At 39.6% G+C, this 19,611-nt stretch overlaps 1 protein-coding gene across 1 annotated transcript in view; it reads right to left on the reverse strand.

Annotated features, from left to right (window-relative positions):
* ROS1 (ROS proto-oncogene 1, receptor tyrosine kinase) overlaps positions 1-18,747 on the reverse strand; it is a 126,421-nt gene extending 107,674 nt beyond the window's left edge. The window contains exons 1-4 of the mRNA XM_056125316.1: positions 18,625-18,747; positions 14,102-14,146; positions 10,860-10,919; positions 9,050-9,076 (exon numbers count right to left, since the gene is read on the reverse strand). Coding sequence (XP_055981291.1) covers positions 9,050-9,076; positions 10,860-10,919; positions 14,102-14,146; positions 18,625-18,747 — 255 coding nt within the window. The remainder of the gene's footprint in view (positions 1-9,049; positions 9,077-10,859; positions 10,920-14,101; positions 14,147-18,624) is intronic.
* Between the last annotated feature and the right edge of the window lie 864 nt (positions 18,748-19,611).

Consider the following 19,611-nt stretch of genomic DNA (forward strand, 5'->3'; position numbering starts at 1 on the left):
CTGTGGAGACAGGGGCCATTCCAGTCAGAACACTGCAACTGAGTTTTGAAATCTGAATGTCTCATATATTAACATATAGATCACTTCAGCTGTCAATCTCACAATCACCATTTGTTAATGGGGATCAGATAAGCACCTTCAAACACAGCAAAAAATAAGCGCTCTTTCCAGATCTCTGTGCTCCAGCAGTTACTTCAGCTTCACCACCGTATTCTTGTATTTGTGAAAACAGCAGTGTTTTCTTACATGATTGCTTTCACCTGGTTGTCTGATGGTGGAGTCTGAACATGGACATCACATATTTCACCATCAGGATGATATCAGCCCTCTGTAACAAACATTTCTGTCTTGCATGAGCTAAAAGGAATATTTTCTAAACCTAGAAGCATATATATATGTATATATATATGTGTGTAAATGTCATATATAGGTGTATATATAAATATAAACAAAGTTAAATAGAATGGTAGACTATTTAAGTATGACCCCACATAAAGAGTGACACTCTAACACCTACCTCGAAGGGATAGTTCTGTTGCATGACAGTTTGAACTATATTGTTTTATATATTTTATTTACTATAAATATACTATATATCTTATTTTCTTAACATTTATGCTATTTATATGACCCTATAAAAATACAATTGATTATGTTATTTGATCTAGTTAAAGCATCCTAGTTTCTTTTGTTAGTATTGTGGAAATTAATATTTTAATTAATATTTAATTAATATTTTGTTTTTTACTTTGCCAATTAAAATAGTTAATGGATTTGTTTTTATTAATATTTCAAAAGTATATTGAGTGGCTTTACCAGTTAAAAATAATAATTAATAGGGTACATACAGATTTGGTGTTATGAAAAGTTGTACACAATGAAATCCAGGACAGGCATTCTTGCAAAAATTTGTGTATATATACACAAATTCCTGAAGAATATTAAATTACAAAGATAGATGAAAGGGACTGAAGAAATAGTACAATGTGTAGTGTGCTTGCCTTGCACACAGACGTTCCGGATTCAATCCCTAGCATCACATACGGTCCCCAAGCATTGCCAGGAGTAAGCCCTGAGTATACCACCAGGTGTGACCCAGTAACAAAGAACAAAAAAGTAAGTAAGAAACTCAGAAAAGATGACAAAGATAAATCAGAAATAAAAATGATCATAACCTGCTTCCAGTGTTGCTGTATGTCAACTACTGTGTGCAGTTAGGAAAGCCAGTTCCCCAGGTTTTCACTAAGAACACTGTTCTGGGGGAAAGTACTTTAAAACAAAAAAATAATAATAATAATACTTAGTCTTTTTTGTTTATATATATAGACTTTGATGTATAATGATGCATACATGAAACTTATACAATGTTATAACAGTGTTATTTCAATAAACATGTTTTTAAAGAATAAAATTGAAAATGAAGCACACAGTTCAAGTATATTTCTAAAATCATGTAATTAGTCCCACAGTTTAACTTTGGAGGCTTTTCATCATTCCAAAAGAAAATGCTCTCCCTGAGATGAAATCTTATGTTTTCTATTCTGCTCAATTTTATTTATTTATTGTGACTCATGATTCAATAAATTTATTTTATATCCCTGTAATGGTGATATACTTGAGAAGTGTTTCTGAAAGGAAGCTTATCAGATTCCCTATGGGCCTCAGGATATTCTAAGGTGGCCACAGATGAAAATTATGTTTATTTTATTTCATATTTTTGTCCACACTTAGCAGTGTTCAGGAACTACTACTGGCTCTGAATTTAGTGATTACTTCTAATGGGCTTGGGGACCATATTGGTACTGGGTGTGGCATAAAAATAAAAGAAATAAAGATGCCAAGGAGCAGTAAAATTATCATGTTATGTGAGGTTTTTTCTAATTTAAAAAAAATGAGGATGAAGAAAGGAGCTGGAATAACATGCATTAGGAAATCTAGCTAGTCTTGACTATCAGAATACTGTGGAACTACTTTTCCTCCATTTTACCCCATTGGAAATATGTAATAAAGTTCTGATCCGATGTGGGAACATTGGTGCTGGAGAAGAGGCACCGGTGGAGAGATGGGTACTCGATCAGTGTATGACTGAAGTGTAATCACGAAAGTTTGTAAGTCTGTAACTGTTTCTCACAGTGATTCATTTTTTAAAAATTAAATAAATAAATAAATAAATAAGCAAGCATAAATTCTAATCTTCCTAGTTATTTTAATATTTTATTTTGTTTACTTTTAGAAAACTTGCATTCTCCCATCTTTACTGATATTAATTAGTTTATAATATGGTATGAGTTTGAAGCATAAAGCATGTTGATTTAGCACAATTATATATTGCAAAATAATTACCACCAAAGCATTAGCTAATACCTTCATCTCAGTACATAATTACTCCTCTTTTATGTGGTGATGGCATATTGAATACATCATGGGTAGCTTGCCAGGCTTTGCAGTGCAGGTGAGATACTCTCGGTAGCTTGCTGGGCTCTCAAAGAGGGACAGAGAAATCAAACCTGGCCCAGTCAGGCCGGCCGCAGTCAAGGTCCTACTGCTATGCTATCGCTCCAGCCCTATTCAATATTCCAAACACAGTAACAACAAGTCTCACAATGGAAGCGTTACTGGGCCTGCTCGAGCAGATCGATGAACAACAGGAGGACAGAGATACAGTTATGTGATGATAACATTTAATATCAACTCTTTCAGCAATGTTCAACTACATAATACAGTTTATTAACTACAATCACTAAGTTGTACATTATATACCCACAGACTTGGAAAGTTGTTTTGGGAGTTTAAATGCCACCGCAGTTGGAATCAAATCTAACCTAGTTTAGTCTGGTGTCTAGTTTCCTCTCTCTCTCTCTCTCTCTCTCTCTCTCTCTCTATCTATCTATCTCTTCTAGCACTGGACTTCTAATGAAGCTATCCAGTGTTTCTCAAGCTCAAGCTACCTTGAGAGAATATTAAGTTTCTTAGACTTAACAAATTCATAGAATCTAAACCTTCCAGAGAGAGCATTTATCCTGTAAATTCTAGCCTAAGGAACTGCCATTTCTATCGGAGAGATCATGTACATGCCTTCTAGGGTTTACATCAGTTTGTTCTTTCTGTTCCCATCCATACTCCCATTTTCCCCATAGTAACAAGATCAGCTATGTCATCATCCTTTTTGCTTTTCCTCTAATACAAGAGGGACATACCCAACAACTGTACTGCAATTCCCCTTGTGCAAATTAAATATGACTTTATTTTCTTTTAAAAATTAGTTGACTTGGACTGGAGTGATAGTACAGAGGATTTGCCTTGCATGTGGTCAACCTGGGTTCAATCTCCAGCATCCTATATGGGCTCCCAAGCACTTCCAGTAGTAATTCTTGAGTGCAGAGCCAGGAGAAACCCCTGAACATCACTGGGTGTGACCCAAAAACAAAAACAAAAATTTATCTTAATAAATGCTGTAACCTTGTATGTGTCAAGCACTGATTTGGGCTCTAGAATATGAATGCTGCTAGATTCATATTCTAGATATAGAATAGGCAAATCCTGCTGTCATATTACTGAATTTACATTCTCATAGGTGGGAACAGCCAATAAAAATATTTTAAACTTTTTTATAAATAAAAAATATTCAGGCAATGAAAAATATAAAGAAAATAAAACAAGTCAAAGGAACTAGGCATTACTAGGTAACAAGGTGACTAGTCAATATAATAAGGCTCATGACTGTCCTCTGATGCCTGATGGATCTATCACATCTTCCAGAAGGGCAATGGGGAAGATTATCCATGACTTCTACTCAGATCTCTTCGATAGCCATGTCCACCTGCCCACATACCAAATTCCACAGGATGGATATGTCGTTCCCAATGTTCTCCCTTCTGAAATCCAACACGCCATTTCGTCGGTAAAGAAACAAACAGCACCCGGCCCAGACAAGTTCAGACCTGAACACCTGAAGAACCTGCCATCAGTACTCATCAATACTCTGGCTCGGCTCTTCACACACTACCTGTCTGAATGCAAGGTTCCGTCTCAATGGAAAACCAGCAGGACTGTACTACTGTACAAGAAGGGAGACATCCACGACATTGGCAACTATCGCCTGATCTGCCTATTGTCTGTCATCTACAAGCTGTTCACTTGAGTCATCCTGAATAGGATTGGCAGCACACTAGATGAAGGACAACCATGTGAGCAAGCCGGGTTCCGCAAAGGATTCAGCACCATCGACCATATCCACATGATAACCAAGCTCATTGAGGTTTCTCGGGAGTTCAAGATGCCGCTCTGTCTAACGTTCATTGATTTAAAGAAGGCCTTTGATTCTGTTGAGACAGAAGCGGTCATTGAAGCCCTAGCCAATCAGGGCATTCAAACTCAATACGTCAGGATCCTCCATGAGCTGTATTGCAGATTCACTACCAGGATCTCACTATTCTACAAAGAAGTAATCATTGATGTCAAGAGAGGGGTCTGGGAGGGTGATACCATTTCACCAAAACTCTTCAGTGCCACCCTCGAGAACATCATGCGACGACTGGAATGGGAAGGAATGGGAGTGAAGATAGATGGTCGGCAACTACACCACCTCCGCTTTGCTGATGACATTGTTTTAATGACACCAAACATTAGTCAAGCAGCACAAATGCTGGCCGACTTCAACCGTGAGTGTGGAAAGGTCGGACTACAGCTGAACCTTACGAAGACAATGTTTATGAGAAACAATCTCGTTCCTGACGCCCCATTTGCTCTCAATGGAACAACCATCTCCGAATGCAATGGTTATGTGTACCTAGGTCGAGAAGTCAACATGACAAATGACCTGGCACCTGAGCTGCGCAGGAGAAAGAGAGCGACTTGGAACACCTTCAAGAGCATCGAAGAAATAGCTACGAGGACAAAGAACCTCCGGCTCTGGGCACATCTCTTTGATTCCACTGTTCTTCCTGCATTAACATACGCCTCAGAGACCTGGGCCCTACGCAAACAGGATGAGAATGCTATTGGGGTCTCCCAAAGAGGTATGGAAAGAGCTATGCTTGGAGTATCGTGTTTCACTCAAATGAAAGAATCCAGAGTTTCGACCTCCATCGATGATCAAGAATCAGGGACGCTGTCTCATTTGCCAAGGCGACAAAAATCAGATGGGCTGGTCACATAATGAGATTTAGAGACGACTGCTGGACTAGAGTTGTTACCGACTAGATTCCACAGGATGTCAAAAGACCGCATGGCTGCCCACCTACCAGATGATCAGTCTTCTTCATCAAGATCATGAACCATCAGTTTGAGGCTCTTCGTGTTTCTAGAACGAACAGACGCCATTGGGCTACACTAGCACGTGACAGGGACAAATGGAGACGTTACTGGCGCCCACTCAAGCAAATCGCCGATTAACGGGCAGTCAAGTGATCAAGTGATCATGCAGTGGTACACTCCGGTCCAGCTCAAAGTAGTTCAAAAAAACTGGCTTTGAAAAGATATGAACAAAGACAAAATCCAAGAAACAGACATGTGTTTGCTATACTCATAGAAGAATAGAAGAGCAGCAGGCATACATAATCAGCACGGGCGGTGGGGGGGGGGGGGGTGTTGGGGCTAGCATCAGTAAGATGAACGATGAAGCAGTAACTAGTTTGAATTTTTCTCAACCGACACCAAAAAAGCTATAGAAATTTCTTATTTGTGTGTAAAATTATCATGAATAAGCCTTCTGACAAACATCATTTTTCAAGTTATATTTTGTTAGGCCATCATTTACAAGGTTACAGTACGTGATCTTTGATTAAAAAGCAAGAAATATAAAGTGGAGCAAGGAAAGCTTCTTTAACAAGTGGTGCTGGGAAAACTGGACAGCCACATATTAAAACATAAACTCATCTCTATCTAACTCCATGCACAAAAGTCAGATCAGAATGGATTAAATACATGAATCCTAAGGTACATGGAAGAAAAACGTAGGAAAAACCCTCCATGACATTGAAGCTAAAGGCATCTTCAAAGATGAAACACCACTGGCCAAGCAAGTGGAAGCAAAGATTAACAAATGGGACTACATTAAACTAAGAAGATTCTGCGCCTCAAAAGAAACAATGAACAAGATACAAAGACAGCACATGAAATGGGAAAAACTATTCATCCAATACTCATCTGATGCGGAACTTTGTGACCTTGGACTCTGGGCTCAACAGGACCCAGGAGCAGAGATCCTCTGCCTGCTTCCCCCAGTCTCCAGTGACCCAGGGATCACACCCATAAGGCACCTCCTGCTGGCGCCAGATAATCTCCTCATCGGCCATCCTTCAGAACTCACAGCTGCTTCTTCCAGAAGGGAGCATAAAATGAGGCCCCCATAACCATGCCACCAGACTCGTGCCAGTCTGCTTTCACCTCGGGGCACCCCAGAGGGGGCCAGGTGAGAACCCTCCCCACTCCAAGGCACCCAGCCCCAGCAGCAGACCTCCACTACCCAACCACCACCAGGCTCCAGGCCACTTTCCACAACGGTTGGGCAGAGCCTCACATATGAGGAACATATTCCTGGACCATGCAGCCTCACAATACATCATAAGACACTCCCTACCCATTTTCCACAATATATATGAAGGCCTTTGATTCTGTTGAGACGGAAGTGGTCGGGGCTGAGCATCCTCCACCCAGATCCTCCAAATTCTAGTAGGCAACGGTCACACCCACCAACTGACCCCCTGGCACTGTGTAATCCCATCAATGGCCAAGACTCAGAGACTATAAAACCCAGTTCCTGGGAAGTGCGTGGCTGCAAATGCGACTGTGCGACATCTGATTATCTCATTCCTACTTTGGATGAACTGGCAGGCTACTGAATGTAACCTGTTCACATGGCAGAGTCTGGCAAACTCCCCGTGGAGTAGCCAATATGCCAAATACCAGTAACAATGATGGGTTTCATTCTCCTAACCCTGAAAGAGCCTTGAATATGGCACTTTTTAAAAAATCTCAGGGCTAGGACAAAGGAGACGTTACTGGTGCCTGCTCGAAGCAATCGACGAACAACAGGATGGTTGTGATCGTGATATGCCTCTCAAAGAGCCCGGCAAGCTACCAAGAGTATCCCGCCCACATGGCAGAGCCTGGCAAGCTCCCCGTGGCATATTCGATATGCCAAAAACAGTAGCAATAGCAGGTCTTATTCCCCTGACCCTGAAAGAGCCTCCAATATGGCATCGTTGGGAAAGATGAGTAAGAGAGGCTGCAAAAAATCTCAGGGCTAGGACGAATGGAGATGTTACTGGTGCCCACTCTAGTAAATCAATGAACAACGGGATGACTGTGATACAGTGATACCCATCTGATAAGGGGTCAATATCAAAGATATAAAAAGCAGATAGAACTTTGTAAGAAGAAAACACTCAATCCCATCAAAAAATGGGGTGAAGAAAGGAACAGAAACTTCCTCAAAGAAGAAATTCAAGTGGCCAAAAGGCACATTGAAAAAAATGCTCTACGTCACTAATCATCAGGGAGATGCAAATAAAAACAATAATGAGATATCATCTCACATCACAGAAACTGGCACACGTCCAAATGAACAAGAACAACTAGTGCCAATGCAGATGTGGGGAAGAAGGGATTCCATTCATTGCTGGTGGGAATGCTGATTGGTTCAGCCTTTTTGGAAAACAATAAGAACATTCCTCAAAAAACTAGAAATTGAGCTCTCATTTAACCCAACAATACCACTTTTGGGAATATAGGCTGGAGGTTCAAAAACACAAAGTAGAAAGACCATCTGCACTTCTATGTTAATAGTAGCACTATTCACAATAGTCAGAATCTGGAAACAATCTGAGTGTTCGAGAACAGACAACTGGATAAAGAAACTAAGGTATATCTACACAATGGAATATTACACAGCTGTTAGAAAAAATGAAGTTATGGAATTTGCCTATAAATGAATGGACAAGGATAATATTATACTGAGTGAAATGAGTCAGAAGGAGAGGGACAGATATAGAATAACTGCATTCATTTATGGGATATAAAAAATATAGAATGAAACTGACATCCAAGGCCAGGGTAAACAGGGGCCAGGAGGACTGGTCAAAGATTGGAAATTACTGCTAGTGTGTTGGGGGTGGAGGATAGTTAAGATAGAGGAGGGTCCATTATGACAACATTAGTTGGAAATGATCACTCTGGACAAGAACTGAGTATTGAAAGTAGTTAAAGGGCTATACATGATAACCTTTCAGGATGTATTGCTGACCATAATGCCTAAAATGAGAGAGATAAAAAGAAAGAGAGAGAAGAGAGGTTCCCCACTCTAGTGGCAGGCAGGGGTCAGGGGCGACTGGGGCAGGGTTGGGGGGGATGAGAAGGAAACTGAGGACATTGGTGCTGGGAAATTACACTGGTGAAGTAATGGGTGTTGGAACATTGTATGACTGAAATCCAATCATGAACAGTTTTGTAATGCTCTATCTCACAGTGATTCAATAAAAAAATAAAAATTTAGAAATGAATTATAAAGGTAAAAGGTAAAGATAAAGGCCCTCCCATTGATCATCGATTTGCTCGAGTGGGCCCAGTAACGTCTCCATTGGTGACTTTGTTGTTACTGTGTTTGGCATATCGAATACGTCACGGGGAGCTTGCCAGGCTCTGCCGTGCGGGCGAGATACTCTCGGTAGCTTGCCGGGCTCTCCGAGAGGGGCGGAGGAATCGAACTCGGGTCGGCCATGTTGGCTGCATGCAAGGCAAACGCCCTACCGCTGTGCCATCACTCCAGCCCTAGAAATGAATTTTAACACTTAAAATAATATAAAGGTATATAGATGAATATAAAGGTATATAGGTGTATATATATATGTGTGCGTGTACATATATAGTTTATGAATACAGATATATAAAACCCAGGAAAATTTACATTAAAATAGAATTACATCTTCATTTTTATATCCAAAGTCATAGCACTTCTAGAAACAATGTTTTTGTGCACTACAGTCAGACATCTTCATTAGCTTTTAGCCATAGAGAATGACAGCTTTGTTGTAAATGATTGCCAACTCACCTCACCAACAGTGGCATAGGTTTCATTCTGCATAGAAAAAAAATGGGGGGAAAGGAAAATTAAAATTCTTAATGTTGTAGGTCATTTTAATGACACTTAGCTGTATGTTTCATCCAAATTAATTCCTAGCCCCACCATTAAGCAACAACCAATAAAAGAGCAAAAATGCCCAGACCTGTGCATTTGTCAGGCAGGCCACAGAAGCAGCAGCCATAAAATAAATACTTTCTTTACTAGAAAAACAGAGGAGTCTGATGTCACCTCAAAAATCCCGGTCTACTAGAAGGCAACCTGTTATGAACTAGGCTAGTGAAGAAGGGGCTGTTTATAGATGCCCTGAGGGAGATAGAATCTGAAATAGGAACCAACAGTGGCTCTGGAGAGCCAAAACCAGCATGCTCCTCTACCCAGGCTGGCTGCTACAGCATCCACTCTTCTTCCTGGACTGTTGTTGTCTACTAACTGTGTGTTCCATTCACTCACTTGGCAGAGCTGTCTGAGCATTTCTGTATACCCCTCACTGTGCTCAGTGCAGGGAATACCATATGAAGAAGGTGGGTAGCATTCTTCCCCTATTATGCTTACATGTGGGAGCAAAATATATTAAATATAAAATTAGATAAATAATAATTTAAATTGCAATGTATTAAAAGTGCTACTACAGAAAGATTAAAGTATTTATAGAGGGCAGAATGATTCTAAAGTCCAGGCAACACCTGCTGTAACTCTGTGCATATGCCATCTTTGAGGTTCTTAGAGTCACAAACACAGCTTAGATGTCAGCCACTCCTATGGTGAAGATCTCTGAGGTTATACTATTCAAGAGAAGCTGCAAGGAGAAGCAAATGTCCTTATTTCAGTCTCTATGCAGTAATCAAAATTATTTATAGAAAATATGTGACTCAAAGTTACCATATTCTTTACTGATTTCAACTCTTACTTGAATAACCTGAACAAAACATCCCAGTTTTAAGTGACAAAATTCTTATCCATAAGGTCAGAGTATTTACAATGTACATTGTACATAGAAGATTCAAATTTACTGAATAGGGAAAGTTCCTTAACAATGCCACATACTAAGCAGTGAAGTCAAATTAAATTATAAGTGAAAAACATATTCATATATAAGGTGCAGTAAACTAAGGTGTTTGTGTGAATTTAATCACTACCATGTTTCCTGTAGAGAAACTCAAAACATCAACCAGGGATCCTATTAACCAGCGTGTAATCCAGAGTTAACAGCACTGCAACGCCTGAGCACTTGTTGCAAGTATGGAAACTCAGGTCCCACCCCGATCTAGTAAATATGTGTTCTGTAAGATTTCCAGATAAACACATTAGAATTTAAGAAGTGCAGAAGTAGGAGATTTAACAAATACTTAATACCCTACTAAAAGGTCTCAAGAGTTTAAAGCAATTAGAACTCCCTTAGTTTGCTTAGTTTGCATTAAGCCCTCTTGGTCTCCAACTGCACTAATGTAATCTCAATTTTTTTCCCACTTCTACATATGATGCAGTCTACCACCCTTAAGAATCAAAGTAAACTAACTGAAAACCAGTGGAAATTCAAGTAGAATCCTCTTTCACCATTTTTCTCTCGAAGAAACATTAAGACAGAAACACAAGGGGCTAGAGTGATAGTATAGCAGGTAGTGCATTTGCTTTGCATGCAACCAATCTTTGTTCAATCCTGACACCCCTTATGGTCCCCCAAGCACCACCAGGAATGACCTTGAGCAAAGAGCCAGGAGTAAGCACTGAGCATTGCTGAGTATGGCCCCAAAACAAAACAAAACAAAAAAATACTTACACACTTCAGAGCACAGTTTTCTCGACCTATAGGCTTCCAAAAGTGGCATCCTTGCATGCACTACAAGAGACAATAAGAGAAATTGTGGAGGCAGAAGTATAACTTTTATTTTAGAAATAGGACTCTACCAAGGAATCTGCAGCTTGCAGGGATATGAATCTTAAGGATTCTAAGCAAAACTGTCATATCTATAGACAGAATGGCGTTTAGCTGGATTCCTTCCAGACATTCAGTCTGGACACTCTAGAGGAGGGTATGGTGCTGGACTCTGTTCTGCATGAAACCCTATCATTAACAGTATTGTAAACTATGGTGCCTAAAATGAAATAAATTTTTCATTTTAATGAAATTAATTTTAAAAGATTTAACCCAAAGCCACTCTTAAAACCTTCCCCCAACATTGTGGTGGTTTCCAATTCACCACCTCCCATCCATTTCTCCTGAACTTACTTGACGTTTCTGTGACTGTAATTGTGTAAAAAAGAGTCTCCTGCCCCCATGCCTGGCTGTCCTCACTGGGGCCCTTGGAGGAGGGCCGGTTGAGTTTCCCTCTTTGTCCCGAGCAGAGGCCCAGCAGCTGAAGACCTCCAGTACCCAGCCACAGCCACGCTGAGAACACTCTCCACACCATCAGATGAGCCTCACGCATGAAGGAACCAGCAGAGGAACCCAGGTGTGAGGGACCCAGGGCTGAGATCTCAAAGCCTGCTCGGTTCAGGACTGGGTCTCCTCCACCCAGATCCCCCATCTTGCAGTAGCTAGACAGTTACACCCACCAACTACCATGTAACCCCATCAACGGCCAAGATCCAGAGACTATAAAACCAAGCTCCCGGAAGACCTCTTATTGTCTAGTTCTCACTCTCAGAGAACCCGCTGGCTACTGAGAGTATCTTGTCCACATATATGCCTGACTGGGAACACCTAAAAAGGTGATTAGAGGCTGCCCGAAAAGCTTCCATCCCTCTCGGAGAGCCTGACAAACTACAGAGAGTATCCCACCCACACGGCAGAGCCTGGCAAGCTACCCGTCGCATACTCGATATGCCAAAAACAGTAACTATGATGGTCCTCATTTCCCTGACCCTGAAAGAGCCGCCAATATGCCATCGGACTACACTAGCATATGACAAGGACAAATGGAGATGTTACTGGTGCCGCTTGAGCAAATTGATGAACAACTGGGTGATAGTGATAAGTAATTAAGTAAAGTAAGGCCCTCCTGTTGTTCGTCGATTTGCTCGAGCGGGCCCAGTAACGTCTCCATTGGAGACTTTGTTGTTACTGTGTCTGGCATATCGAATACGTCACGGGGATCTTGCCAGGCTTTGCCGTGCGGGCGAGATACTCTCTGTAGCTTGCCGGACTCTCCGAGAGGGGCGAAGGAATCGAACTCGGGTCGGCCATGTTGGCTGCGTGCAAGGCAAATGCCCTACCGCTGTGCTATCGCTCTAGCCCAGTGGAAATTCAACCAATCATTCAGCCAACACGGCCAGGTGATAGTGATAGTGATAGTAATTGTGCTGGCCATTCCTTCCACAAGCCACAATAACACCTACCTCCCCTTCTTCTTTCCCTCAGTTGTTTCTCTTTTTGCCCTCTTTTTCCTTCTCCTGAGTCTTTAGTTTTGTTTCTAGCCTCAGCTTGATCAATTCTCACTCTTCAAGTTCTCCAGACATGAGTTCATCCACGGCCTCATCTTCTGTTATTTAGTAACTTCCAAGTTGTGCACTTTGTTACAAAGGTCTTCCTCTGAATCATATCTTTCCCTTCTAGCCTTTCTAAAAAAACTCTTCATCTTTTTTGGTTTTCAATTGAAAGCCATTCAGGCTAATGGAGCTTCTTTAAATTCTCATTGTCTCTCAGACTCACAGCTATTCTGACTCTGTTGTGGCTGCCTGGGAATGATTTTATAAATGCTTCTGTTTCTCCTACTAGGTTGAGAGCCCTTTAAAACAGGACAACTCTATTTAACTGATTCTTTTTTTATTAATTTTTATTAGTGAAACACCATGAGGTACAGTTGTAGACTTACAAATTTTTGTGCTTGGGTTTCAGTTATACAATGATCAAGTATCCATCCCTCCACCAGTGCCCATTATCCACCACCACTGATCCCAGTATGCCCCCAACCCCCCCACCCCACCCCCCATTTCACTGATTCTTAAATCTCTGGTGCCTAGCACAATTCACACTGACACTTGGAGTCACTAAAATACTGAATAAATGAATATCTTGTAGAAAAATGACAAAGTCATAAATAAAATGGCTAGAAGGAATACTGAACACTAATCCAGCCCTCTTAGAAGAAACAAAGTGAACTAAGTCCCATTAATTTTGCGTAATTTGCCCAAATTCACATTGCCACACAGAACCGAAATCATGGGCTTAGATTAGTTCTACACTCTCCTCTTTACAAACACACCTGTTCTTGACTTGACTTTTAAATATTCTTTAATGGGGACAGAGATACTCAAAGAGCTGGAGTGCATGCCTCACATAGAGAAGGCCCAGGTTCAATGCTAGTCACTGAATGTAATTCCCTGAGCATCACTAGGAATGACCTCTGAGCACAGAGCCAGGAATAGTCCTTAAGCACACTAAGTAGCCCAGAAATCAAAATTCTTTTATTCAGATTGCAAGCTCTTTTTGTTCACCTTTCTCTGTCAGAGATAAATAAATGAGATGTGTGTTTGTTTGTCATTTGAGTCACACCTAGCAGTGTTTCAGGGCCACACCTGTCTCTGTGCTCAGGGACCATATCTGACAGTGCCAGGATTTGAACTATTGTCAGACACATGCAAGGAAAGTGTCTGAACCTATATATTATCTCTCCAGCCTTAAATGCAATTAACTTTGGAATTATTCTCTTTTTTCTTTCCCTTCCCTTTCCTTTTCTTTGCCAAGGCCTCTTGTCAATAACGGGGTTGAAGGACCTGAGGCCACTTGCAGTGGTAACTCAGACCTTGGAGCAGGCTGCCTACATTCCAGTGCTCAGTCATGCTGCTCAGGTCCGCACCACAGGGAGCCACCAGGACCACACCCAGTGGGCCTTCTGTGGGGCATGCAGAGAATTAAATTTGGAGCTTTGCACTTGCAGATGGTAGGAAAGAGCTCTGCATGTGTTCTGCCACTTAGCTATCACCCAGCCCCAGGAATTATCCTTATTATAATAAAACCATTGTCCTTTCTTTTATTAGTGCAAACACTGTTAAATTCCTGGCAATACAAGCATTACTCACCACTTCACTAAGATTATATGGTGCGCCAACATCAAGTTGCCGGCTCTGAAAAGGAAGGAGGTAATAAACATTAGTTGTCAATACTGTGTTCTGTGTGACTACCACACCTTCTTAAAAGGAACTTCCTGAAACAGTGTTGCCTCCACGACATTTTCTAATGATACAGTAAGGAGCAAAACATTTTAAAGTCATATATCAGTCGGGAAAGTAGACAAAATCCCACTGCAGCATATAAGGTGTAATACCTATGATTTCTGCAGGATTGATAGTGGTGAGAGGCATGGGGGGCGGGGTGGGGGCAGGAGAGAGGACTCTTTCAAAGAAATATTTAAGAACAACAGAGTCTCACATATATTAGAAAAGATTTTGGCATTAGTCAGTCGAGTTTTAAATATTCTGGATTCAAGATCAATTATTTTCAGCTTTTACTTTTTTTGTTTGTTAGTTTCAGTGGGGGAGGGGTGCACGTCTAGCTGTGCTCAGAGTCTATTCCTGTCTCTGTGCTCAGGAATCACTCCTTTTGGGTCTTGGGGGACCATATGCTATGATAGGGATTGAACCTGGGTTGCCCTTTCTCACTGTAAAATCTCTCCAGCAGACAAGGAAATGATCCCTGTTTCCCCTTCTAAGAAGGAAGAACAGGATCCTTTTACCCTGTCCCCAACATTTGCAGCCAAGCAGTCAGAGAAAAATAAAAGTTGCCCAAAACAAACTGCTATGCCTGGACTGAGTCTTCTGTGACTCAATATTGAAATAATCCCCTTGCCTTCTGACCGAAAAATGTAGTTGAAGTATGGAAGTGTCCTTGAGGTGGTCATGACTCTGCTTTGCAAATTTGGGAATTTTTGCTTCTTTATTTTCCTACCAGCTGCCCAGATGCCCCACCCCCAAGCCCTGCCTCCCAATTTGTAGCTGAGGCATTTTTTTCAGAACCCAGTTCTGGAGCACAAGCCCAACGGGGTCTGCTAGCATAATAAACTGAATTGTTCATTTTCTGTTTGTTTTTTGCTGGCTTTGGTGAGAATTTCTGCACCATAGTCACTTCAGCTCTTTCTATGAAAATTGAAAATAACACTAACTCAAAACTATATATAGGCCGATACCAGATTATTCTGTGTATATCTAACATTTTCACAAAACTTAAGACTTTTTTTGCGCTAAGAGAAAATAAAAGAAATGATTGCTGTTGTGGAAAGCCTACAAATTGTTCATCCTCTCACTGATCATTATTTGAGCAGAATTTTTCACCAATAGAAAGTATGGCATTAGTAGCACTATGATAATAAAACATGTGCCAGAATAGCATGACATGGGTCTGATGTAATTATCAACCTGTTGTCTGGATTGGCTTCGAAGTTTAGGCAGAGGAGGACAACCTGAATATTTCTAATTACTTTGAATGGTGTTGTCCACCTATAAGTTGCAGGATTCAAAGCATTGAATTGGATAGGTGATTTATCCAGCAAGGGACAGGCATCTGTTCCCAGCTGACCCAGCAATTCAAGCAAAACATGTCCCAGGAGAAAAACGGAGGATCCAAAAGGAGCTTAGAGGGGGCAGCTTAACAGACTCTGCTTTTCAGAGGAAAGACATTCTTCACCAATCTTATTGAACACACTGAAGACTCCTTGTCCTTCCTAGCAAGCATCATCAGTTTTGTTCTTCACTTTATCCCCAGCACCTATAACAGTGCTTAAGGGATACTAGGTACTCAGCAAACATGGTGGGGAATAAATCATGTACTCAAGATGATCTATTATTTAGAAATATTCCATTAGTCATGTATCTTGTGGAATCATCTAGTGTTGAGCTGGGGAGATAATCAATAGGTAAGGCACTTGCCTTACTTGTGGCTGACATAGGGACCAGAGTGCTAGCACCAGATTGCTTGCACAAGACTGACCTGGGTTCAATCCCCGGTATTCCATATGGTTCCCAGAGCCTGTCAGGAGTAATTCCTGAGTGCAGATCCAGGAGTAACCCTTGAGCATTGCAAGGTGTACTCCTCCAAAAAAACATGTGGCTGACTGAGTTTGATCCTTAGCACCACATATGGGTCCCAATAATCAACAAGAGTGACACCAGAGCAGTCAAGAGTAGCCCCTAAGTACCAGCAGTTTGGGAGTTTATCTTGCATGCAGCTGACCTGGGCTCATCTCCAATGTTCCATATGGTTCCCTGAGCACCTTCAGGAGTAATTCCTGAATGCAGAGCCAGGAGTAACCCCTTAGCAATGCCTGGTGTGAAGCAAAAAGCCAAAAAAAAATAATTTCATAAAATAACTCTTTTTCAATAGATGAATAGATAAATATTTTCAGATAATGGAATATCATACTCTTCAGAATGTCAAATCAGTGAATACCTCCAGTTTATATATATACAATATATATTATGTGTGTATGCACCCATATATAAAATATATATAAACACACATCTGTAGATAGATAAATAGATAGATATGAAATACCCATGCTCAAGCATACAACTTGGACTCATACGATTTTGGAGGCCAATTCTAAGTACTCCTTTGTATAAGTTTTTGGTAACTAGATTTTTGTTTTTGTTTTTGGACTGCATCCAGTGATGCTCAAGATTCATTTCTGGCTCTGTCTTGGGCTCACTCCTAGCAGTGCTAAGGTGAAACTTGGGATCTTCCTGGAGTTAGCCACAGGCAAGGCAAGTACCTGAACCCATCTATGTACTGCCTCTCTGGCCCCTATAAATCTATTTTGAAAGAAAAGATGCCTCAAAATGAAGACCCACACACATCAAAGCTGACCTTTAACGACTACCAAAAAATGGAACAACAACATCAAAAAAATAAAACCCCAGAACGTAGAAAATACTTGTCCACCTAACAAGATTTCCCTGACCCTATTCAGTCTCCTAGTTATTGCCCCTCCAGTCCTTATGTGGGAGGACCAGATGGAGAACATTTACTACAACCACTAGTCAAACTAGCAGACCATGTCTCTTGCTACCACATCAGCTGGGCCTTTCTCTGTAGGTGGTGAACAACAAAGGAAGAAATTTCTGCTCCTCCTGCCAAACCCTGAAATTAAGGAGCCCACACAAAAAGATAAGACAAACAACTTCATCAAAATAAGCTAAAATAAAATGAAAATTGCAATCATGGAAGCAAACATCAGTTTTGATAATATGAAAATTAACAAACAATATTCTGGAATACTTGAATTTATCAAAGAACATATTTCCCTGAAATTTTCAAATTATAGGGGAAAACTTACAACATAATGTTATATGAAAAAAATCACAATAAAATGTTAGATAGAAAAAATTATGTACAACTCCATATAAAATTGAGAGGAATATATTGGGAGAAAATGTAATCAGAGGTAATAGTGGTAATAGCATAGTTTTTCCCCCTTTGTCAATATTTTCTATCTTATATTTTATAATAATTCTCATTATAATCAAATTTTTTTTAATTTTTAACAAAGACAGCATTAATAGCAGCACTTAACAGCAGTCAAATATTTTCTTATTTGAAAGTATAAGTATTTAAACTTCACTTGATTCACTTGACATTTAAACTTAAAAGTATACAATTATACCTTAAGTGGCAGTAAAATCTTCAGCAGTGATTTATATAAAATACAAAATATTTTTAAAGTGCCATTATCCATAGTAAGTCTAAGTGTTTGGGGCTATAGCTTAAATTAAATTAAAGGAGTGTAATGCAAGAAAAATTTTATTTAGACTTTACATAGTCTTCCTTCTCTACTACTTTAGTACAGTGAATACTATATTTTGTACTTTCATTATTTTTAAAAGTGCACACAATGCTATAAAGGTATTTCTTTTGTCTTTGGATAAGAAGAGTGCATTCTGGCTATAATATACTTGGTTTTTTGAGTATCCTGTGACTGCCTTAAGTTTAATAAATTATAATGACTGAAAAGGTATGATATAATTTATATACAAAGAATGACACTAAAAATGACTAAGAAACCACATATTTACATATTAAATAAAAGCTCATTATTGAAAAATTATAAATGCATAGATAGAAATAAAGAAATTTACATATAATTTCTGTCTTTAAAGCTAAATATCATTCTATAAGGCACCTACATCTTTTCTTTAGGTTTGTAAAATCAGACATTCACAATAAATATGCAAATATAAATGCTACTGCTCTCTGAAACTAGAAGTAACTATTTTGTGACCAAACCTATTTCATGATTTAATAAAAATAAATGTAAACAATTTTGTGATAAATGAGCCAAACTGATATAGTTAAAGTATGCTAAATTGATTTCATTTAAGCCTCCTTTACACAAATCCTGTGTTCCCCCAAATCTACAAATAGATTTTAAAAAAAGTACCACCTTGTGTCTATAATTATGTTTTGTAATGTTGTCTGGAAAAAAAATAATATTTCTTATTTGCCATCATCTTTCATGAGAAAGATCTATAAAACGAAACTAATTCAGTTCTTGCAAGTTCAGTTCTAATGTTTTCATACCTGCAAAGGTAAGTATTAGGCTAATTAAACTTACCAGACTAGTTACACATGACTTTAGGCAGTTGTTTAAAACTGTACTCTGTACCACAGAAATCCAGAGGTAGCCAAGAATTGCAAAATTAAAAGGATTCAGAATAAGCCAGTAAATGTTCTTCATCACTTCACCAATGACGATTTCTAGATAACCATTCTTCTCATTTTCTTCATTTCATTATAAGGATTCATTGGGCTTCCTCACTGCTGTTGAAAGAATGGCCGTTGCATTTTTGCTTTTGTTTTGACATGTTAGGTTATGCCTTTAAAAATAATAGACCATTTAGTTTAGACTTTTGAATCCTAAATAGCTTGTAACCCTCACATCATAGCTAGTTCATAACTTAACTTCCTTATCCTCCCACAAAGAAAGTCACCCACTAACTAAAGGTTAGATCCTAGAAGAGCATTTCACATGGAAAGTAAACAAAGTGAAAAGCGCAAATTTCACTTCAAGCAATCATGTGACACATGCACAGTCTGAAACTGGAACCCTTCAGCGGATCATCCACTTCACTTCTCTGAGGTTAGTTCAGCTATGCAGGAAATTGGGTTTTGACCATCTTTGTGGGACAAACAGCAACACTATTATAACAAAGAATTCTGGAAAAAATGGAAGAACTTTAACCAAATGATGCTGCAGAAAAGAAAACCAGAACCATTTTAAATCAAATATATATTTTAAAAACCAAAAAGGCAAAGAAAGCTAAAATTAATAGATAAATATCCGAGGGTGATTTCCAGACAAGGAAGTTTGTTAAATCACTTTCAAAACTTCACTACATATTAACTAAAATACTGCCTTATCAAGTCTATTATGACGGGAAGCAGAAACCAACACCAAAGAAACCTAAGGTATGTACAAGTGCAGCTGCCTTAGAAAGAAAATCATGAGCAGAATTTAAATTAGCCCAGCATCAAGATAAGGTTATGCCTTAAAAAAAGCGGGGGGAGGATTTTTTTTTTAATTGAATCAACATGAGACACA

This window comes from Sorex fumeus, unplaced genomic scaffold (genome assembly GCF_029834395.1).
Source record: "Sorex fumeus unplaced genomic scaffold, SorFum_2.1 ptg000054l, whole genome shotgun sequence".
In the NCBI taxonomy this organism is placed as follows: Eukaryota; Metazoa; Chordata; class Mammalia; order Eulipotyphla; family Soricidae; genus Sorex; species Sorex fumeus.